This window comes from Harmonia axyridis, chromosome 1, assembly GCF_914767665.1.
Source record: "Harmonia axyridis chromosome 1, icHarAxyr1.1, whole genome shotgun sequence".
Taxonomy (NCBI): Eukaryota; Metazoa; Arthropoda; class Insecta; order Coleoptera; family Coccinellidae; genus Harmonia; species Harmonia axyridis.
In genome coordinates, this window is record NC_059501.1 from 84,618,624 (window position 1) to 84,644,266 (window position 25,643).

Below are 25,643 nucleotides of genomic sequence, written 5' to 3' on the forward strand. Positions count from 1 at the left end.
ATTTGGTGGGGGTAGCTAATTACAGGATTCTATCCAAGTTGTGCCGCGGAAAAAAATAGTTCCGTAAGATGCGAACAGAGGGCAACTCGATATCCATATTAAAAATCTCAGATTTATCCCACCAGAGGGCAAACTAAACCCCCTTGATAATGTTACCACAAAATTCGAAATAACTCAATTTAGGCGGCGTCTAGGGAGGAACTGATTGCAAATAGGAATTCTGCATGGAAAATACTTTATAACATCAAATTTTGGAGTCGATCTGAATCAAAAACTTTTTTTGGCGAAAAAATATCCAAGGTTATAGTCTTGGTTTTTTTCGAAAAATACGACCGATCGAATTTGAACTTTTTATGGTGTATTTAGATAGTTTCGGGGATGTACATTCCGAATCAGGCATCGATTTCGATCACAAAAATTTGTATACACATTTAAAGCACTATTTTTCTACAAAATTAGCCATATCTCACCTCTGGGAAGTGCTAGGAAGAAACCGATGGTAGATGTATATTCATAAATCTAGAATTGAATATCCGATAAATTCCATCTATATGTTCAATTCAAAGTTTTGATTATCGGAAATAAGAAATCTTCTCGAAAAAAAAAACTAATTGCAAATTGACACTAAGCTTGATTGACTTCACTTAATATGAATGTATTCATTTTGCACATACCTATTTGGTATCATTCACATAGGTGGCACTTATGCCACATCGAAAAAAAAATCAAAATGTTGTATAAATTTTTATTATTTAATATAATATTATCACAGGCTTACTTCATTTATCTTCTTCTACAAATATACTGTAAAATATAACTTTACACTTACGATTCAAACTACCTATTTCTATTATTGCAACATACATATTCATATATTTTAAGGGATGCTTCCGAAATAGATATTAACATCGAATAATACGCCTTGGTTTAAATATCATCCGTGATGTTCGTTAATGATAACAAGTAGAGTGATGCGAAAAATCGACAATATCTAATAATTCTTCTTTTCTACTTTATCTTATTTGAAAATGATAAGCAATGAATGAAGTTTTAAATGATGAGTAGAAGATGTAAACTGCAGAATATACATATGAATATCTTAAAAGAATTTCAGATCAACGGAAAAATGAAAATGATATTTTGCGATGAGATCAGTTCTTCACTTCTTCAATAAAGGTACGATGTTTGTACAAAAATTATCTGGAGAAAGGTACTGAAAGGAAAAATTTTTCAGTTTCAAGAAAAACTTAATATTTCCTTGTATAGTTTGTAATTGTTCTTCAGTCACATTTTGAGGGTATCAGTAGGAACTATCGAAACTACAAATTAATCGATAAGCTGTGTATGAGCGAATTTGAAATTTTCCCTGGTTTTCAGGTGTTCAATTAAGGAAAATTCTAAAATTTTGTGTTATGGGGGAGTATTTGTAAATGATATGCTATCGTACTTGAAATATTTTGAGTTAGTTCTCCGTAAAGTTCCATTCGTAGAATCGAGATGGCGCCTTTATACTGAAAACCGTCAATACTGCTTCAAAAACATTTGGAAATGAGTCCTCTTGATATTATACGTCAACAATAAGTTTTCAAATTAAATCAAATCCCTACCAAATAACGTCACAAACATTCATTTCAACAGAATAATATATTAAATCGAATTTTGAGGTTAAGTCGACTCATGTAAAGTCACGCCGACTCAGCAAGAGGTGTCACTCATGGTAATCTCTAGATCTAATCAATAAAAATCACATTGGATCAACGAAAAAATCCCGTAATGTATCAGAAACGTTAACTCTTCTCATGGGAATGAATCATCACGAGTTCTCTCATATTTCATTTTTTCGTTCGACTTTTAAGGGAGAAAATGGTCAATAAATAAGTTACTGTAAGTTAGGTTGCTTATTATCTCTGAAAACCGAGAAAATCCGTCAATCTGTCATTCCAACTGTCTAACCAGTTATACAGACTGCCGTGCGGGGCGCCACTGGTGTTCTTCGATTGGATCGGCATGTATTCCTCACCTCTGATACAGAAGTAGCTCTTTATGGGGCCTCGGCACATCGGGCAGCGGTCAAGTTTTTCGAAGCAGCTAGCGCAGATGCAAGTATGCCTGGAAAAACATAGAATTGAAACTAGAATCTGAAGACAGAATAAGGTTTAACATATACAATAATAACTGACAGAATACAACTGAGAAAACTCAGTTAAACTTAAATTTCTTATACTCTGGTCATTCGGAAGTAAACAGCGGCTGTTTGCTTTGTTTAAAATGGTGACAGAGTAGAGATTTCAACCAACACCGGTGATTCTTGCAACTCCTTTAACATATTCGAACGGAGCAATATAAACTAAGTAAATCGCACGGTTTGCGCATAGGGCAACTTTTATTGGTCAAACCTCAGAGGAAAGAAAAGATAGAGGTGTCTTATAGCATTTGTTGACATCGATATTACATTTTTGTTTACAAACACTTATAATGTACTGTGTTGCCATTCTGAGGAATAAGTAATCTTTTCTCCGTTCTGTGGCATAGATGTTTTGCGAATATTCTGAGGATTTGGCAACACGGTTCTGTTGTTCTTATTGCACGTGTCAACTAGAGGTGCGTTAAGGGTTAACTGTTCATTTTAATTTCACGTTTGTAATCGGCGTTATTTCATACAAGTTTGTGAATTTTAAGTTACATATTGTTAATTTTAATCATGGTAAATACTCGAAAAACATGTACAGTGTTTAAAACATCGGAAATGAAAACCTAACCTATCATAGGTAAGTTCACGTTTTGAGTCCATAGGCGTAGAATATATCTTGTCTATGGCGTAGTATTTGTGAGATATCGAAAACTTAATTCAATGCTAACATTTGTAGGTTTCCTTCAAATAGAGAATTTAGCAAAATATGGTGCCACGTATTAATATTGCAAATGAACAATTTGCCGAAATATGCATATGTTTGTTCCAAACATTTCAGCACCGAAAACTTAATAAGAGGCAGTAAGAGAACCATTGACTACGCCACTGAAATGTTTACCGCCCCTCTAGTTGTCAATTTTGCAAGTTTGTTGTTGTCCTATCTCACTTTATCATCATGCTGTTGCAATTGATTACAATACAACGCTATTTACTTCTGAGGGCACCTCTATCTTTTCTTTCCTCTGAGGGTCAAATGGTCACAAAACTTATCCCTCATCCATCCCTAATATGCTGCCAGGATTGTACTCGCAACGGAATGTGGATATCCAATTTAAATTGATGATTTGTATATCAATTTCCCAGAAGAGTAAGAAGGAAAATCTATAGCTTTAATTGTTGAGATATATTTCATGTTGAGATGTTCTGTATGTTCAATTTGTAGATTAATATGTGGTACAAACTGTACGATTATGTGAATTAGTTCTGCTAGAGACCTTTTTCTATTCAAAGATTCTCCAATTTATGTTGTTTATATTGCTCCTTCTTATATATTGAACAGTCTATAGATACAGACTACAACAGAGAATGAACAAATCTGTCGTACCTTAATAAATATAGGATTTGAACAGTATCGCTAGCTATTAAGACATGCAAAGTTCCCCACGGGATATCTCCATGATTTCGATTGAGATGAACCGGGATTCTGGAAGCGCAGGGAGTATTCTCCATGTTTGTACAAACATCCTCATATAAAAGAAAGGACGATAAACAGAGGGGAGGCTGTCTGGAGGGACATAACGCTTTTTCTTACGTGACGATTTTTGACAGTTTACGCATAAAAGGCGAAATCTCTCACCTGCATGGTAACAGGGCTCTGGAAAGGGGGAAATATTGACAGACGACGCACAATTGGTCGCCCGAACTGTTCCAGAACGCAGAATCCTCGGAAGTCGGACAAACCAGAGTTCTTCCCAAAGGTCCTGGACCGCCCTCGACTGGTTCGGCTACAGCGAGGGGTATCTGGTTCTCTTCGAAACCTCCTGGATTCCCTGTGGCCAGATAGAGTTGCTGGAAAAAGAAATAATATGAAGAACACCGCAAATTTCACACAAGTACTTATTATTTACTTATGGTCGGAAAACTTACGAAATCAAAAGATTATCCAATAAAAAGAAAATTGTAAAATGAAAAAAAAAATCAAAAGATGCGTGTCACAAATTTGTATTTTGAAGATGAAGTGACGCTACATTTTTGTTGTTTGAGAAATGGATAAAAATGAGTTTCGAGTATTGATAGTGCCCTTGTCACAAAACCTTTTAAGTGAAATAAACAGACACAAAGGGAAAGAAGAACATCACAATTGAAATATGGTAGTTTTTTGTATATTATCGTATTCTTGGACAACTTGGAAACTCTCTGTAAGACCTCTCAGAAGCTAGGAGGTTGGGAGAACCAACTATGTGTTACTGATGGTCAGTTATGATCTGATGATGTTTTTTATTAAAATGTATTACTTACTTTTAGGCATGACAATTGTCCATTAGCCTGCTTCAAATACTGTGCTAGAATGCTGGTCGGTAAAGTGCAAACCTGGTCCTTTATATGAACTACGTTGATCAAGGCCACCTAAAAAAAAAAACAATAAAAGCATTATGCAAATGGAAACCATTAAAATCGAATAAACATTTCTGAAAGTTTCGCCTGCCCAATATAGACGTTGAATGATCTAAACGAGGAAAATGTAGCAGATTTTTTGCTCTCCCAAGGTGTAAAGGTAGCCTTGTGATCCCTTTTGGGATAAAAAAAGTCTTTGATTTTAAACTTTCCGCTGGCGAATTGCATTTCGGAACTGATATATGTTTTTTGCCCGTCTCTGTCCCAAAACCCTAGTAACAGTGTCAACTTATACAATTCTTATCCGATTTTGATGAAATTTGGCCTTGGTATCCTGTTAAGATGGCAGATAGTCCCATACAAATTTGAACTTCTCTAGATATATGGTTCTTGCTCAATATCTTGCTTTTTTTTAACTAATTTTGATGAAATTTGGTAAAAGAAAATCCTTTTTGATTTTCGAATTGCCCTATTTAAATTTCAGCTTCCCTAGATATAGGGTTCTTGCTCAAAATCTGGCATATCTTGGTTTCTGTTCGAGATATTCGAAAAATTTCAAAACGTTTTTTTTTCAGTAGTTTTTGGGTTTTATATGATACTCATAACGGATCATAGATATAGCAAAATATTTAAAAGTTATTTTTCAAGAAACGGCCTGTTGCACGAGAACAAATCGAGATATCTATGATCTGCTTTTTGATATCTGATTATTTTGAAATTTTCCATATAACGATATGACAAATCAAACCACAACACAAAAATTCCAAATGAAAATAAATTTTATAGAATTCAGGATTCTCGAAATCCATTACACAAAACGCAAAGAACAAAGATAATATTGACATTGTGCCAGTGTCATAGAAGATGCAAATCAGTCGATTAATCAAGAACTTGACCTTTAAAGACTTCGCTTATTTTGAGAAAAGATTCGAAAATACATCCGTATTGACCCAAGAGCTGAAGCCACTTGACCATCAGCTTGAAGTTTTTTGATTGGCCTTTAAAGCAACTCAGTTCTGGTTGAACGGCTTTGTCTAATGTAAACAAACAAAGGTGCCGGTTTCGTTCCTTTGTTTTCGATTTCAAAATCGAAAATAGTCTCAAATCAAGAAGATTATTTTCGCCCATTAAGATTTCCTGATAAAATTCAATTGTGTTACTTCAACTTCAAAATGGAGAAGAGATATACACTGTGTCCGTAAAGTATGGAACAAATTCATTTTTAGCTGAACAGACCATTTTAAGAAATAATCCTGAAACAAGTCGATTTTTGATTTTAATTTTCCGTATTTTAAAATAATAATCTAATATACAGGGTGAATTAATTTCGAGTAATGACGTCACCGTAATTTTTTTTTTTTGAATCGAACACCCTTCCGATTACTCTAGCTGAGCTGATTCCAAAAATGTATCACATGTTGGTTCCAATTGGTACAGGGCGGACAAAAATAATAAATTAAATCTAAGCAATAATTAAAACATTCACGAATACCAAAAATATTGTAGTAGGTACTAAACTGTCATTGAACACCAATAAATTACTAAACAAATAACGACATTTCACAAAAAACTAGACGACTATGTTTTTTTTTTAAATTGATAAGAAACAATTTCTTTCATATTCTGTCTGCTAGACCACAAGTACCAAACATGTTTGGAAACAACTCATTCTTATTAATCTAAAAATGTAACAAACTACAGGGTGTGACATTCAAGCCAATTGCCACTAGACAATAAGTATTTTTGATAATATTGTTAATTTAACTAACAAAGAATGTTACGCTTTACGTTATGAGAACATTCAAAACTATTGTATTTTTGTTCACCCCCCTGTACCAATTGGAATCAACATGAGATATTGGAATCAGCTCAGCTAAAATAATCGGAAAATTGAGACAAAATGGGGGTGTTCCATTAAAAAAAAATGATGGTGACGTCATTACTCGAAAGTAATTCACCCTGTATATTAGATTATTATTTCAAAATACGGTAAATTAAAATAAAAAATCGACGTGTTTCAGGACTATTTCTTAAAATGGTCTGTTTAGCTGAAAATAAATTAGTTCCATACTTTACGGACACACTGTAGAGATTTTTATAATAGAAATGATGCAATTTAAAAGGCGAGATTATAATAAAAGCTTTTTATTTTAGCTTTCATTATAATCGAGAATGAAAACACCAAAATTTGGCAATCTAATATTTATTGAACCACAGACACATAGATATATTTTTTCCGACTATGACATCTGAATTTTCTCAGGTTGATTTTGAATTGGAATTGCTTGAAATAAATATAAAACTACCACTGTATTTACATATTCGGATTCAGAATTGATTGAGCATTCAGAAAATATGGGGAAAGATTATGAAATATATTTTGCAAGAAAAAAATTGGAATAAGATCCATGCCTTGGATCGTTAGTTTTTCCGATAACATATTTTGATAGCCCGTGAAAAATACTATCCTTGTGATGGGTCACTTTTCAATATTGCTCAAAGGATAAGCCACAAAATCCAGTGACCCGCTCACTTGAAACACCCTGTGCAATGACAAAATAACAATAAGTGAACGCCAACGTCACTCTGTTTGAAATTTTTTAGTATATACAATTTTTTGACAACTTTTGTAATAACGGTCACCCCTCTTAAATCTTATCCTGTGTATCACAAAAACTGGTCAAAGCAGAGCCAATACTGTTTGATATTATAATAGTGTTCTCGAGCTAAGAGTAATAACAAAAAATTGAAAAATTCCACACACGTCTTTTTCAATGACAGGGTGAAATATTTACTAAACGAATTTAATTTTGAATAATGTTTGACTCACCCCGTACCTCACAATAATATTTATTAAAAATCAGTCTAAAAAAATTTCTTTATGGGTAAGCAATATTTGTCGCGGAAAAGGGTTTCATTCAAGACGTTTTCCTATGATAAATGTTACTTTAAAGAAATGCCATTTTCCAACTTCGACACCCTGTATCTCGAAAACTAGTCGCATGATTGGGAAGGACCCATAAAATTTCTTGTTCAGGAGGTAAAATTCTACAAAATACAAGAAAATCAGAAAAATTAACCAGTGACAATTTTCCATTAGGCTACTTTCTGATTGGTCCTTTAGAGCGATCAAAAAAAGTCTTGTAAACATGCTTCTCCAGCTCGTCAAGATGATGTAGATGATGGCATTTTGACACAGTGCAAGACGTTGACGAGACTTGAATTTCCTTATTGGACTTTTCTCGAAGCGCCGAATCCGGTTTTTTTGCATAAGCGGGCAAACAATGCACAATGTCGAATTTGCAGACATTTTTGTTTGTCAATATCAAGGACCGACAAGTGACCGCAGATAATCTTATTTGTCCAGAATGACGCCGCAAATATTAGCATCTCCGTTTCCGAGAAGAATTTCGGCAGTTCGAACACAAATATCGTGAAAAATACGGGGATCACTTTGAGTGTTTTATCACGTTTTGAGTTGGGAGTTTATTTGAGTTCTTATAGAAAAATACTTTAAATTATCATCAAAAAATAATTGTTTCTCTGTAAAAACTTGTAACGCGGTTTTCGTTTCGCTTTCTATTTGCCAAATAGTTGAAAATCCATAACATGGAGTACCACAGGGATCAGTCTAGGACCTCTTATCTTCTTTTTTCTCGTCCAGAACATTCCAAAATGTCCCAGATTGAAGCCTCGGAAATGAGATTTCGACGAAATACATATACATAGGAAGCGTTACCTTATTTCAACCTTCGCAATATTTTTTTTTCAATTTTATGACACAATTTCGCCAAATTTGGGAGAAAATTTTTTTTTAAATCTGATTTTTGCATTTTTAGCCTTAACAATTAATGAATTGTGTTCTCGAGTTAGGAGAGACTAGAATGAAAAAACTTATGTTCTGGAATTTAAATATCTCAGAAATTTTGGTGAAATTTGGTTTCACGTAAAGGGTATCGAAGAAATGATTCAGCTTTATAGCTTCTTCATCCGAAAGTAAAATAATTGGGTTTGAAAATTTTATTCGAGTTATTTACCCTATTTTCGAAAGATGATACTATTGCGCTACAAAAATAAACTTGAAGTCGTTGGAATAAATTTAGTTACTTCATTCAATTTTATATTCCCAAACGTTTTAAAAATGATTAAAGATAGTCTTTTCAATACATAATTCTATATGCAAGGATTCGAGTTCTGAAACTAAGGATCAACAACTTACGGTTTCGTCAGGATGCACATTGTCAACGACGTCATTCCTCAAGAGTACTATAACTAGCGGATAACACAGCCTAGGTGGTGTCCCTAGGTCAAGAGAAGGGGCCGGCAACTTCAAGATGACCGTTTGGTCAGAATGGGGGCTTTTGCTGAAAAAAAAATCATATTATTAAAATATAATATCACATCAACTTTAAGGGTCGATGTTATTTTTTTGCCATATCAATGAAGTTTTCACGTAGGGAATTGATAAAATTCATCATACTTCATATCACGAGACGTATGAGTTTAACGGATTTAGACTCACAGGCCGAGTGATAAACGTCTTGATCATTTCCTGAAGTATTAAAATAAATGCCACAAACATTCTTTGTTGTTGTTCTATTGATTATGATGTTTTATATTTTCTAACGTTAGTTGAGTTTGTGAACTACCAGCTCATATAAGGAAGAAGAAGAAGAAGAAGTTGTGTTTGTCTTGATTTCATTGATTATACATAGGCGTACAACTTTGCTTCCGCCATTTTTTTTTGGGAAATTCGAGGCTTTATTATAAAAAACTAGTTATACATTTATGATTCAGAATATTGAACATCGCTGGACTCTACTTTCTCCCATCTTTCGGGCAGCGTACGAATCCCGCGTTGAAAAAACTGATTATCTTTTGAAGCGATCCATCAAACGATCCAATTTTTTACTTCTTCATAAGACATTGATCGAAACAAGTGATGGGCCGATGGAGCAATGCTTTTAATGCTCGGCCCAAACGCTTTAATTGCGTTCGATAATCATCGCCTGTGATTATTTCAGTTGGTTTTAGCAACTCATAATACACTACGCCGAGCTCGTCCCACCAAATACTGAGCACGACCTTGAAACCGTGAATATTCGGTTTGGCCGTCGGCCGTGGAAGCATGGCCGGGAAATCCCCATGATTTTCTGCGCTTAGGATTATCGTAATAAACTCATTTTTTATCTCCAGTCACAATGCGATGCAGAACTCCCATCCGTCTTCACCTTGCAAGCAGCTGTTCACAAGCAAACTAACGATGTTCAACATGTCACAGTTTCAAATCGTACAGCACCTAATTTCCTTGTTTCTGAATCATTCCCATGACCTGCAGGTGTTAAGAAATGGCTTGTTGCGTCACTGCCATTGATCCTGTCAATCCTTGTTGCGCTTCACACGAGTCTTGATCAAGTAATGCCTCCAATTCTTCATCTTCGAAAACCTTCTCTCTTCCCTTCTTGCTGGTCTTCGACGTCAAAATCACCGTTTTTGGAGCGTTGAAACCACTCTCGGCACGTTCTTTCACTAATAACGGCCTCACCATAGGTATTCGAAAGCATTCGATGAGCCTCAGCCGCAGATTTCTTTATATTAAAGCAGAAGATTAAAACCTCCCGCAAATGACGATAGTTTGTCTCGTAAGCTGATATGTTAAATCGAGAATAACTTATATATGATGCAGACACAAATCGACTAATGAATCGAAGGCGTTATGTTTACAAATACCTTAAATAGCTTATTGTATGACATATACCATACATTTATTTCGACTACCACTTACCGCTACAGCCATCTATAGTAAAACGGCGTAAGCAAATTGTACATTTATTAGTATCAAGAACATGTCTTTATTAATTTCTTTAAAGACTGTTATGAAATTAAATCGTAATCATCACACTTTTCATGGAGCATTTTGGTAATTCTCAACTAATATGGGTACATTTCTTTATTTTTACAATCCTGATCATTTATTTTTTCAATAAATATATAACACCAACGTTTCACCTTTAACATCGATGATTAAAAAACATTGATGTTTCACAACCGATGTTTTCGCGACATCGATGTCTGCTTTCGATTTTATCATCGATGTTTTATGTCAGTATTCGACCACTACATAAATGTCAACAGCAGCCAGTTTGAAACCATATTGGATCGCAGATAGCTCTATTAGATAACGACTAGAAGTGTTTGGATCGATTTCTTTCTACTTGGGAATCGCAAACCTACCTATACCATGATAGAATAAAAAAGATAGATATGATATCGCGCAGCAGTGGGCGTGTCTAATTCCAATAAGTGACGTCACCTTGTGAGTTCGGCGCAATGTTTACTCACATCGACAATCGACACATTTTTGTGGCCGGACATAATTCGTAGTTTACGTGTGGTTTTGATAGTTTTTTCATTTTCGAAGCCATTTTTCAGTGAATAAATTCAAGAAAATGAGGTGTGCTGTCTTTGGATGTGGTGTCGACAATCAGGCGAAAGGATTTTCGCCTGATACGAAGTTCTTCAGCTTCCCAAAAGACAAAGAATTGGAAGCTAAATGGAAACATATTTGCAAACGAGAAGACAAATTTATCCTGAAAACTGCTCGGATTTGCTCCAAACATTTTTGTGATGAGGATTATGAGCGAAACCTGAAGCACGAGTTGCTTGGATACAAGCCAAAAAAATATAGACCCCTAAAAAAGGACGCTATACCATCAAAAAACTTATCGCTACTTAGCAAATCTGAAAAACTTCAAGAAAAGAGTGCATCTCTCAGGGAAGAACGCATTAAGAATAGGGCACGAGAAAAGGAAAGAAAGGAGTTGATAAAAACTGTTTTGGAAGAGTAAGTTATTTTGGGGATTGTACATTATGTCCTATCATTAGATATACATATATACATCATTTTGTTGGTATTTTTCATTTGAGGTATAATATTTAGCAGTGCACATAGATATTGGGTTATTTGTATACTAATTTGGTTTGGTTTGGATTGGTTTTTACAGTCGTTAATTTGAAGCTGTTGGCAAAAACAATATCCTCCTAGCATGTCTATTAACTAACCCTTGCTGGTCAATTTCAGTTGTCCCTTGCATGTATAATATCCAATAAATAATAATAGGTGTTTTTTGCTTGTAGAGTGAATGTTTTGGATGGTGATAGCGTTAACTTTAGTATAAGTGAATATCATCCGATTAATGAAGAAGAGGATTTGGTAGATGCTCAGGTAGATGTATCTACTCGAGAAATAGGGTACATATTTCATATTTTCATCATAATTTGCCGCTGTAGTTTGAAGTTCTAGTATTCTTGGTTTGGTTTTAATTTTCCTTCTTAATACTATTTTTTAGAGTCAATACTGACACACAAGTAGATGATCGTGACAGAATAATAGCTAGCCTTCAAGAAAAATTGAAAATTTTGGAACATAAACAAGATATTATTGGAAATCTATTTAGCAGGGAACAACTAAAAAAACTAGAGGGATCAAAGGCTCGCCTAAGATGGTCTGTCGAAGACATTTCAAAAGCTATTGTAATATATTCTGCTGGTCCCAGATCATACAGATTGCTCTTGAAGAAAGGGTATCCCTTCCCTGCAGTATCCACTCTTCGATGCTGGCTCAGAAAAATTCAAATTTCTCCTGGAATATTAAAAAGTGTTTTCAATATTATGAAGCTATCAGATATGAGTACTCTGGATAATGTGTGTGTTATATCATTTGATGAAATGAAAATTAGAAAATGTTACCTATACGACAAAGTCAAGGATGAAACTTTGAAGCCATACAGCTATGCACAAGTAGTAATGTTAAGGGGACTTTTCAAAAGTTGGAAGCAGCCTATATTTTATGATTATGATTTCAAGCTTACTAAAGAGAAATTATTTGAGATAATCACCTTTGTGGAATCCTCAGGTAATTAATTATTTCTAGTAAATTAATATGCTTTTTTGGATAATTTAATTTTTCATGAAACAATTTATTAAATAATTACTTGCAGGTTTTCAAGTTGTGGCTATGGTAAGTGATCTGGGAGGTGGAAATAGATCTCTTCATAGTGAACTGAATTTGAAACATAATAACACTAGCTTCACAAATCCTTCTAATGGTGAACCTGTTTTTGTATTTGCTGATGTTCCCCATCTAATGAAGTTAATAAGGAATCACTTTGTTGACTATGGGTTCATAGTAAATGGGAAAGAAATAAATAAAACCACAATTGAACAACTCTTGGAAGTCACAAGCACTTCTGACTTGAGAATAACACACAAAATTTCAAAAGAGTCCTTAAATGTACAAGGAGCTGCCCGTCAAAAAGTAAAACATGCCACAAAGTTATTTTCACATACAATATCAATGGCCATTTCTCGATGTGGAACAATGGGGTCTATAAATCAACCAAACTGGGTAGAATGTGCAGAATTCTTCAAACTGGTATTTATATTATTTGTTTAATTCCATCTTCTTAAAAAATAGTAAGCTATTCCTATGCCTTTTAAGGTGAATGATTGGTTCGATATATTGAATGTACGAGTTCCTAAAAGTGACAGTAGAGATACAACCAAAGCTTATGGACTTGCATTAAGAACACAAGACAGTATACTCACTAAAATGAACCATACTATGGAGAACATGAGAGTGAAGGGCAAAAGAACTTTACTTCCATTTCAAAAAGGTAGGTACAGTAATAAAGTTTTTCTTTATAGCTTTCTATAAACATACATAAACTAAGTGACGTGGCTAGAGGAGGAAAAAAAAGAGGGGTGTTTATGGATGAGTTATCTAACATTGCTTTCATTCTCTGTCAATTTTGTTTAAGAATATTGCAGTTTTTCAGAGGGGTTGTAGCTCAAAGTGTAATTTGGGAGAAATTTGATGCCTACGACAAAGAAGAAGGTCAAAATTTGGCAATAAGAGTTTTATATGACTTATAATCAGTACTTTGGATTTACATAAGGATCAAATTTTCTAGTTTTCTTTGTTTTAGGTGTAATTATGACAAATACCTCTTTGAGATTGTTATTCGAGCATCTGAAGGCAAGATTTTCCACAAAATACCTTCTGACATACAGGCTAAACCAAGACGTTTTGGAAAACTTTTTTGGAGTTATAAGGGCTAAGGGAGGGCTTCATGATCATCCAGATGCCCTTGAGTTTAAATACAGATTGAGGTCCTACATTCTCGGTAGAAATGAGGGCTCTCTTTCAAGTTTTGGCAACGTTGAGGAGGACGATACTCCTGATTTACCTATTGAGGAAGTTAATCTATGTGGACATTATTTTTCAGCGGTTGACGACAACAAAGAACCTGAGGAGCCTAGTGACTCAACAACACTTAACTCAGTTGATATTGAACTGAGTGATATTGAGTATGATGGATTGGAAAACCTGGCTGGTTATATTTGCTATAAAATGAAACATCTTGATACCTCTACCTCTACAACTTCAACATCGAGCTATACTTGGGTTTCACATTTGAGTGAAGGTGGCTTATCAAAGCCATCTTCAGAATTCATGATACAGTTGGAAGAACTTGAGAAAATATTCAGATCTGTAAATAAGGACAGTTTATTGATCTCCAAGAATTATTTGAAGAAATTAGTGGAAATGAGTTCTCATGTGTTGTGTGAAGAGAAGACCAAATTATTGTTTTTTCGTTCTCGAATGTTTTTTAGAATGAGGCAGTTGAATCATGATTTGCTTAATGTTGATATTTCTAGAAAACGAAAATATAAAAAAATAATGAAATAAATATATGAACTGAGTTTTAACATTGTTTTATTTGCAATATAATAGTAAGATTAACCAAGGGTTAGTCTAAGTCTAGTTGTTAGGTAATGATTGTTTTCAGCCTTGTTACTATTGTTGTCGCCTTAGTTACAAGACCTAAACTTAAACTCAGATCTTGATAAATACTGATACTTGATACATTTTTGTTGTTTATATAACACAGTAGGTACAGACTGTCGTGCGATTATATTTTGAACTCTGCACCTACATCCTAATCTACTAAAAGTTGAATTTACTATAGACGAAAATGTTAGTGGTTTGTAGGGCTGGGTGACAGTAAACAATCCTTTTCGATTGGCCGACGTTTCGAGCAAATTTTACTCTTTTTCAAGGCTTAAATAAAATCACAGTCAAAACAATATCACAAATACAAATTAATGACAACGATGGTCAATAAACGATACAACAAGAAATGATGAAGGCGAACACATCAAACTGAAAACAAATTGAATTTACTCTTGTATTTGATATGTATAGTTTTCTAGAGAACCAAAATAGAACTTAAATGGGTAATATATCAAACTTTTTTAATTGATCCAAATATATGACAGGTCTTCTATTTGGGGGGAGGTTTTTGGAGCATATTTATACGATTTTGTTTTGTTTGATGTTGATTTTAATGCCCTGTATACGAATTTTCAGACATATTTCAGAGTGCCATAAGAGGGAGGCTGAAGCCTCAAAGGCCTCCCACGCTACGCCAATGTTCAATACTTTAGTGTTCAAGAGGAGAAACCATTGAACATTCTCATTTCAAGGAGGGACACAATTTTTTTTGCGGCATCTAGGTTATAGGAGAGGTGAAAAATATAAACGGACACCCTGCATTTACTTATTTTGAGTTCGATAATTTTTCATCACATCCAACTAGTAACTTAAAAACCTTCCAAACAACTAATATTTCAAATTTCTACTTGCTAATATTAAAGCGCGCCATGAATAACTCACAAGATGACGTCATGCTGCGCGGATCGGACGAATTTGGAACCGCTACGTATCATATCTCTTCTTTTCATTGTATCATGTACCTATACTAGTCTATTTTTAGTGCGGTTCTATATTTGGTCTTCCAAGACACCGTATGGAAATAACTATCCGGTCAGACAGAGATGAACTCGGCCGAAGGTTCCGTAAACAAGATTTAAGACCCTCTAACTCTAAAAACACATAAACGGATTTAACGAAACGGCACACGAGCTCGAAGATTCGATAAACAACAATTTCAGACAGAAAAATGCACATAAATTAAGGTAATGGCTTGTCTCACGATCTGCGAGAACATAAAAATATCTTGAAATAAAGCGGCGAACAATGGAAATCGTTTGAATGTCACTTTTTTTTGATCAATTAAAGGAATAACTATCCGATCGAAGGAATTGTTTCAATCTCAAACGGCGTTTTTTTTAAGTTTACACAAAAAAAAATTGGAAACCGTACTTTAACCACAACAATACGTGTGAATTTGAATTAAAACAGGGGAAAATCTACACAATAAGTTATTGTTATCACAGCTCATTATATCTTATAATTCTTATCTTATAATTAAGGCTGGATTAAATTGAATCAAAGCAAATTTTTGAAAAAAAAAGTGTTAATGTGTTTTTCAAAGTGTCAACAATACTGAAAGACCAATCAATGTAAAATTCAACTTAACAGCTGTCAATTCTATGGTCAAGCATCATTTGGGTTGCTGAAGTAAGGTTAACCCTTCATTTGAATAGTTAACACAGTGGTCAAATATTACACGCAAATTGTACCTCAAGCGTCGTTTTGGGTTTCTGAAAAGCATTTAAAATTTTTCTTTTAAAGTTGAAAACTCCAGATAACATAAATCAGTTACTTTTATACTGTACAATATTCAGCAACCCAAATGGATTTGACATCGCTGTTAAGCTGAATATTGTATTAGTTGAACAAAGATTTGATCAGTCTTTCAGAAATCGGGGGTAAATATAGTGAGTCAATTAACTGAATAATATCTCCCATGAATACTTCTCAAATTAAATTAAATTGCATAGCTTATTGAGCACAAATGAATCAATAAAGTCGACGAAATAGCTTTAAGCGATCAAACATCATCTGGAAAGGTTATGGCATCTGTATTTTGGGACATGCAATTTTATTTCGAGAATAATGGTTCAGTGCGGAATACGTATCGCGCATTACGTCCATTTTATTTTGTTTAGCAATGAAGCGCATTTCTGGTTGAATGGCTACGTCAACAAACAAAACTGCCGCATTTGCAGTGAAGCTAATCCTCAAGTGTATGTCGAAACACCGTTACATCCAGAAAAACTGATTGTTTGGTGCGCTTTATGGGCCGGTGGAATCATTGGTCCGTACTTCTCCAAAACGATGATGGCCAGAACGTTACAGTCAATGGTGATCGGTATAGAGCCATGATTACTAACTTTTTCATTCCTGAATTGAACAACCATGATGTCCAGGAGCTGTGGTTCCAACAAGACGGCGCAACATGCCACACAGCTCGTGCCACAATCGATTTATTGAAAGACACGTTTGGTGACCCCCTAATTTCACGTTTTGGACTTGTGAATTGGCCTCCAAGATCTTGTGATTTACCACCGCTAGACTACTTTCTGTGGGGCTATGTAAAGTCATTGGTCTATGCGGATAAGCCACAAACCCTTGACTATTTGAAAGACAACATTCGCCGTGTTATTGCCGATATACGGCCACAAATGTTGGAAAAAGTTATCGAAAATTGGACGTCCAGATTGGACTACATCCGAGCCAGCCGTGGCGGTCATATGCCAGAAATCATATTTAAAATGTAATGCCACAAGATTATCTTGCGGATAAATAAAATTCATGTCAATCGAATAATCCGTCGTTGTTTTATTGCAATTTAAAGTTCTATAGCTCTAAAAAAAACACCCTTTACTCCTAATAGATCGATTGCAGGTTTCGAAAATTTCTGATCGATCTATCAACTCGTTAAAATTCAATTTTTCCCATGAACTAACCAACACAAGTTCCATGAAACCTACTAGATGAAACGTTCTCAACTCCGTACAGGTTATATTCGCCAAGCACACCATTATCACCACGTTATATATGGCATAATTATCCATGCATCCTATGAAACCATGAAAGTTGCCCAAGAACTTTTTCACCAGTCAACTGGGCCCATTTTTCAGTGCGATCTCATATAAATTCAAGAGATAATTGAACAGCTAGAGCTTGGCCTTGCGTTTTCCATCTAGCAATTCCTTTTGCGCAATAACCCGAGAAGGTTGTCCATGTTGTTTGTTTTTGAGGAAATGCCTTTTTCAGTGCCGGAAGGTGCAACAACACTCTTCCACAAAAACGAGTTTTTCATTGTTTTGGCTCCGGTAGAGGGAGTTCGATGATCTGAAGGTTTTCCTATTGAAAAAAGTTCAGGATGTGTCACGTTTGGTATATGTTTCACGTTCTAAACGATTCAAAGGTTGCGTTTGGAGCACCACTTTGAATATGAAGGGTTTGAGATCATTTTCGTGCACGGCGACTTCGGGCGTTCCCCAGGGATCGAGTTTGGGACCGCTTTTATTCGTTCCTTTAATCGGTGACATTTCAGATATCATTGGTTCGCATAAATTACTTTTTGCCGATGTTTGTAAGATATTTACAGACATGGAGAGTTTACCTGATTGCTTTATTTTACAAAATGATCTCAATAGACTATTTAGATGGTGCGTCAAGAATGAATTACATATTTATAAAAGTAAGGAAGTGGAAAACGTTGACGTAAATTGAGTAAATTGAGATCAATTAGTTTTGATTATCAAATTAATAACTTGGAAGTGATCAGAGTAACTTAGGTGAAAGTCTTTTCGATTATAAATTAACGTTTTAAAGAGGCATAACTTCTAGTTCCATGAAAAGTCTGAGTTTTGTGATACGCAATTGTAAGGAGTTTTTTTCGTTGAAAGCAATTGCTATTGCACTGTAGTATGGAATCCTTGTCATCAAAAATACGTTTATTGTATTGAAAGGGCACAAAGAACATTCATTATATTCCTTTTCCTGAACAAACATGTTTCATATCCAGACAGAAACTACAGTTGTGAATCCATCCTAAATGAGTTTGAATTGATTTTGGATTAGGCTTGATTTGTTGAAAGCTTTCACACTAAAAGAATTCTGGCGAATCTGATAAAAATTTGCCGGCAAAAGTGGAAGGTATTACATAAATTTCATATAACGATGAAAAATTATAAATTCATTGGAAAATGGAAAAGTACTTGTCTCTAATTTATACTTTAAGAACCTTGTAATCTTGTATTTTTTCCCCTTGTGTACATAAATATAAATCTGTATCAATATTTATTGAATTTAATGCAAAACTGCTGTATACAAAAAAAGTAGTGCTCTCTTCAGCAAACACGCTCCGCTAAAGAGTGGGTGGAGGTGTATAAGACAGCGAAAACTGAGTAGCACTAATAATAATTCCATTAGATGGATAATTATCAAAATGAACAAAATATACATAGTCGAATCCCAGAAATAATTGGTTGATTGCTATACATAACTCAAACCATGCGTGCTTTATTAGATTTTTTCAAACTAGTTGAGATTTTCTTGACTTGGGAGGAAATAATAAACTACATTGCGTAAAAGCTACATTGTTTTTTTAACGATCCGAGGTGTTTCCTGAAATCCAGGAAATAATTAGCCTTGGATAAAATTCGCTAGAATTTTTGTTCTCAATGAGAATTTCACCAGTTTCCTGTGAAACTGAAACAAACCTTAATAACAATTTTTATTAATCACCGGATTTCAATAACACAAACTTCATACTGATACAATTATATTATATGTAAATATAGTTTTTTTGTGAGCTCGTTTTTGTGCACATTTTGCCAAACTAGGTAATTTTTTAGAATTCATATTGAGGGTATCCGGGTTTGAACCCTAGTCATCTCGATTGCATCTGTTCACTCTAACCACTGTTCTGCCAACATCACTAATAACTAAACAGGTACAAACGATCTAAACCCAAAATTCAGTACAGATGTGCTAAGCGGCGTTCAATAAGCCCATAGTAACACAGATTTTATGTTTAAAAAGGAAATTCAAATCAAAGGAAAAGTTCAAGGACAGATCTTCCAAGGAGATGAGCTTCTCTTTGAGGGATGTGTCCTTAAACTTTTCCACAGATTGGATCGCTAGAATTATGTTAGTTTGTTAATTATCAATAAATCCTATATTCTGAGTGAATAAATTATTGAATTCTTGTAAGAGTTTATTCATAAATAGCAAATGTTCGTTAACTCAGTTTGAAAATTTGAATGACAATGAATCTATGTTATTTGTGGAGATAACGTGAGTTCATATAAATTATTTATCAACCAAATATATTAAATATTATCAAATACCTTGTAAACAAATATTTCATTCTCTATCAATAAACTTTTTTGAATGAATAATTTAACTAATAATGAATATATCAAATATAAATCTGCTGTAATACTTGTGAATAAATAACCTCCAAATAAGTGCTTTATTAATAAAAAAATATGGATTTCTCTCAGTGTACTCGGTATATACAGGGTGAGTCGTTATCGATCGCGCTTTCCGAAACAAACCAGCGTTAAACAAATCCGGCTCGAAGGACCAGAAACTATGGTTCCTTCTATTTCCAGGAGCAATTTCAAGCCTCAACAAGTTTGTGACTTACGAACTAGACTAGGAGTAGCTTATTCATAATCATAATAATGAAACTCACTTCACTCTCAATCCTGGGTACTGGTAGTAACCTTGCAAGAAGTCACCCTTCGTACAGGCGTCCCTGAGATCCGCCCACGGCCGCCACAAGAAGATGTGCAGCTCCCTGATGTTGACGCCCCAGTACACACGTACCGAGTAGTTCACCTGGCTGGAGAGCCTGCATTGCAGTTCTGAAAAAAATTAAACCGGAATTCAGTCTAGTGTTTCTTAGAACGGAGAAGATCTAAATCTGGGGCAACCCGTATGCACTAAAGGCGATTTTTTTGTCGACAATGAGGAGAACACTGCGAACTTAACACTATATGGATTCGTCATTTTCTTCTTTACTTGAATCAGGTAGTTCAAAAAACTCATAGTTTAATTTCAGAATAGAAAAGTGTAATTCAGAATAAAAGAAATTTGGATTTCAAAATTATTAATTCAATTTCAGAAAAACTAAATTGAAATTCAGTTTAGGAAGTTGGAATTAACACTTGAATATACTGATCGTTCATTTTTATGTACTTTATTGATGTGCAAGGTAATTTAGTGTGAGAATATCCACACTGATGTGTGGAGACCCTCACACTAAATTACCTTGCACATCAATAAAGTACATAAAAATGAACGATCAGTATATTCAAGTGTTAATTCCAACTTCCTAAACTGAATTTCAATTTAGTTTTTCTGAAATTGAATTAATAATTTTAATAATTTTTTTTGTCTCAACACATCAGTGTGGATATTCTTGAACATACAAGAAACTATTTCCGTCAGTTACGAATTAAGTCAGAAACAATTTGAGAAGCCGAAGTTATCTAGAGTGGTTGACATTTACATCTTACATTTACAAATTGCCATCCCGATTTGAAATATTGACGCCAGTTATAATTCAATATTGATATTTGCTTTATTGCATTTAATGTTCAAAGTTTTTCAACCCACATATTCGCGACAATACCTGGCATATCATAATCACGTCATTTTAAATATTGTTCAGTATTGATAATCATCTTGTTGTGATGAGATTGAAAATGTTTGGATTTGATATTATCTAGCATGATTTGTATCTAGATATTTTATTTTCGCCTGCAATCAAGCGACGTGAGCTTTATTGAGATATCTACTCAAATGACGGTGTTATTTTAAAGAAATTTATTGCTTTTTCATTTTTTCTCATTTAGCATTTATGTTTGACTATTTATAAAACTAGAATGGATTTCACAACCCGGTTTCAATGAAATATATCAAACATAACTGCCATCAGAAGCGTAATATGGCCAATTGAAGGTAAGACTTTCCACAATATGGTTCGGTTATCTACTGCTGAACTTGTGAAGATTGTGGGAACTTACTACAAAAATAATAAGAAAAATAATGATGATGCATGTAAGTATATTTCGTGCATTATTCCATCTGAGCACAACAATGATAAGACAAACTGTCACTGATGTCTTAAGGCCAATATATTTTCGAAATACCCGCTTGACCAAAAAGATTGTTGCTGTTAAGTGTTGAAGATGATCCAAATTGATCCATTACTCGGCGCACACAACATTTGGGCATCTCTTACGGCACGCTATGCCGTATTTTGCATCTGGATTGGCAACGCTATCCTTATAAGGTTAAGTTGACTCAAAAACTAAAGCCAGCTGACAATGGAATGTGTAGAAAATATGCCGATTGGGAGCATCGAATTTTCTTCGAGGACCAAGTTCATTTTTCACTCGGTGGCTATGTAAGCAAGCTAAATCGCATATGGGGTAGTGAAAATTTTCATGTAACTGCTGACGGATCATTACATCCATAAAAAGTCAGTTGTATGCTGTGCAATTTGGTCTGGTGGAGTGATTGGCCAGTACTTCTCTAAAAATGAAGAAGGAGTCACTCAAACGCAAACCATCAATTATTATCGCTATAGACAAATAATTACCGACTTTTTTTGGCCTGAAATGAATGATGAAGAATGAAGAAGAGATGTAGTTCCAGAAATATGGTGCAACAAGCCACAAAACACAACCCGTTTTGGATTTATTGCAAGAAAAATTCCCAGGACGATCTTGTAATTTATCTCATTTGGATTTTTTTTGAAGGGTTATGTGAAAGATCGTGTTTATGCCAATTATCCTCAGACTATTGACGATCAGAAAACCAACATCCGTCAAGTTATTGGTGAGATATTGCCTGAAATGTGCCGGAAAGTTATAAAAAATTACCTCACAAGTATTGAGTCATATATGAGATTAAGCAGAGAACATTTCAATGATATTATATTCCAAACTTGAATCCGAGGTCCAGGCATTATATTGAAATGAAAATTTGATCGATATTCCAAATTAAAGTGTGTTATTTACGTTTACTTTCGGTAACCTTTTATAGATATTGTATTTCCGCCTGAGCTCAAGCGACGCAAGTTACTTTGAGGTCTTTGAACAGGCTGTCGGAGAATCAGTGGCCACCACTGAATTAAAATTTTTAATTATCAAAACTGATTATGCAATTATTCTGTAAAACACCAATTCCTTCATTTGAAACGAATTTTCCAATTATCTGCAATTTCACCGATGAATCAAAACGTCGTTTTCTAATAGCACAATTTTCAGACCAGGACAAGAACAACTTCCGAGCAGAGTGAAACTCGATGCGAATTACGACACAGCCGATTCTCGTAAATAGCATTTAATTCGACGTTATCGTCGAAACCGATGTAACTTTTTCATTAAATTGCCCATTACCTGAGATGACCTATAGCATCAATGATAACGGTGATTAACTCTGCCCCTGAATATCGATCAGAGGTGATCTTGCGTTTTCTGGATCGATTAGATGCCACACCACCTGATACAGACCACGTAGACCAAGAGGAGTGATGCTGCTCACGTAGATAACCACTTTTTCGTCTTGATCTCCGGTAGAAAGAGGAAACTTGCAAAAAAAAACATGGCTTAAGACGTGACTCGATGAACGTTCTCGATGGAAGCTCTTCCGCTAACGAATTTTGAAGCCTTTATGCGCCTGTTGATCCACTTAGTGGACATTTTTTTGGAATTAATACGCGGTCCCCCATCCAGATACTGACCCTGTCCAAAGCTGCTTGATTTTTTTGGGTTATCGTGGGAGGTTCATTTATCGATAGTGTAAAAACTGAAAACTCGCTATTGAAATTTGTTTTCGTTGGAACTCCTTGAATAACAGGCGAATGGAAAAGTCCCCGGTCTACAATAGTAGAATACATTTTTTTGTCAAAATTCGATTTTATTACTCAACATAGTTGCCTTCGAGGGCGATATAGCGATCTTCCAACTTTTCGATACCATTTTTTTAGTACGATTTGTCTTGCTCTTCAAAATAGGCCACAGTTTCGGCGATTACTTCTTCACTGGCGCTAAATTTCTTTCCAGCGAGCATTCTTTTGAGGTCTGAGAACAGGAAAAAGTCGCTAGGGGCCAGATCTGGCGAATATGGTGGATGGAGAAGCAATTCGTAACCTTAAATTCATGCAATTTAGCCATTGTTTTAATTGATTTGTGACACGGCGCATTGTCTTGATGAAAGGGCACCTTTTTTTCTTCAAATAGGGCTGTTTTTTCACGATTTCATCCTTTAAACTATCCAACAACACTATATAATAATCGCTGTTGGTGGTCTGGCCCTTTTGGAGGTAATTAATGAATATTATACCTTGCGCATCCCAGAATACTGATGCCATAACCTTGCCAGCTGACTGTTTTTCCTTGCTTTGGATTCGGTTCATCCGTGTGCAGTCCACTCAGCTGACTGTCGATTGGACTCCGGAGTGAAATGATGGTGCCATGTTTCATCCATTGTCACATACCGACGCAAAAATTCAGGTTTATTGCACTTGAACAGTTTCAAACACTGCTCAGAATCATTAACACGTTGTTGCTTTTAATCGATTGTGAGCTCGTGCGGCACCCATTTTGCATACAGCTTTCTCATGTACAAATTTTCGTGAATGATATTATGTACTGGTTCAGATGATATCTTCACAATGTCTGCTATCTCGACCAACTTCACTTTACGGTCATTTAAAATTAATTTGTGAACTTTTTTGATTTTTTCGTCGGTGACAGCGTCCACTGCGTTCGCCGACTTCGGTGCTCATTTCACCACGTTTAAACTTAGCATACCAATCAATGATAGTTGATTTTCCTGGTGCAGACCCCGGAAACTCTTCATCAAGCCAAGATTTTGCTTCAACTGAATTTTTCCCTTCAAAAAACAATATTTTATCAGCACACGAAATTCTTTTTTTTCATCTTTTTTCGAATAACAAAAGTAGCTACACTCTTTACGCAATCTCAAAACTAACGGTCGGACCGCTGTCAAATTTTGACACGTATCGTTTGAAGGTTGGTACTAACTAAAAATTATATGGAGTTAATACTAGCACCGCCATCTGTGCATCAGACCGGGGACTTTTCGATTGGCCTAATATGCTGAAATAAAAAAACCGTCCTGGAGATTTTCCAGACAGCTTTTCTGATCGTGCTATCCTTGAAGTAGCTAACAAAATTATAAAAATAACAAGATGTTTTCATCCACAACTGAGTTGACTCACTTAATCATGCCATTATAATGGATCATCGAAAAAATTTACATGTTCGAATCGATTAACATTGATTAGCATCCTGGACTTTTTTTCGCGTTAAATGATAAATTACTCTCATCAACTCCCAAGATCTCCGTGAAAAACTGCATAATGACCATAAAAAAAATAAGGCTCATTAAGTTTTATTCGATTCATCAACAACTGGCAAAGAAAACTTGACTGATCAAACTACCATAAAGAAAAAAAAATGAACGTTAAACTAACAGTTTTGTCAAACTAGCCTAAAATAAATAATTCAAACTCACGCATAACGAATATAATTCATTCTTTCGAATGATACTATTCTGTGTTTTTTCACCAAGAGACAGGTTTCGAAATTTGGGTTAGTGAATCAAAAACCTGAATCCCAGAAAAAAAAACAATCGTTTATATTAGCGACATTCCTGGGAACTACCTAATTACGGAATTCACGATATATTTTTTCATTATGGTGAAATCCCAAATTCAAATTAAAACCACTAATTCGATGAACTTTTCTTGTCAATCAAAATTATTAACAGACTTCTCTTTCGACAATATTCTGCAATTTCGTTGTATCTATGAACATACAATCCAACGGAGTAAGTTCTTGATAGGTCTAATTCAAATCAACTTAAATCGTTTGATCTAATGTAACAAATTTGAATAACGTATTATGCAAGATCAGGTTATGGCGAAAAATAACTGTTATTTCTGCTAATTCTTTATTCGTGCAGTTACAACATTTAGTCAAATGTCAAGATGAAGGAGCAGAAATACAACTTACTTACCATGAAGGTATTTTTCCATACTAATGGAATCTTGCACCAGGCTGAATAGTTTTTATCTAACCGATAAATATTATTGTTTATCATCTAAATTTTTTTCGTAATCATATATCATATTATTTTTACATGAAAATCTACTTTATGATTTTTGATTTATTGTTGGACGTCAATTATTAATTAAAAACTTTAAAATGAGGACGAACGAAGTTTTTTTTCATTCTATTTCTTATATCTTCC

General features: G+C 34.7%; 1 protein-coding gene across 2 annotated transcripts in view; it reads right to left on the reverse strand.

Moving 5' to 3' along the window:
* Window positions 1-731: 731 nt before the first annotated feature.
* The window catches only part of LOC123679376 (cell growth regulator with RING finger domain protein 1-like), a 55,602-nt gene continuing 30,690 nt past the window's right edge, over window positions 732-25,643 (reverse strand). The window contains exons 3-8 of one of the 2 annotated variants that reach the window (XM_045618000.1): window positions 20,047-20,218; window positions 8,745-8,889; window positions 4,430-4,537; window positions 3,768-3,979; window positions 2,021-2,109; window positions 732-1,213 (exon numbers count right to left, since the gene is read on the reverse strand). In XM_045618000.1, the coding sequence (XP_045473956.1) occupies window positions 1,197-1,213; window positions 2,021-2,109; window positions 3,768-3,979; window positions 4,430-4,537; window positions 8,745-8,889; window positions 20,047-20,218 (743 nt within the window). In that variant the 3' untranslated portion in view covers window positions 732-1,196. Of the gene's footprint in view, window positions 2,110-3,767; window positions 3,980-4,429; window positions 4,538-8,744; window positions 8,890-20,046; window positions 20,219-25,643 lie in introns of both variants that reach the window. The other variant, XM_045617200.1, reaches the window with a different exon arrangement.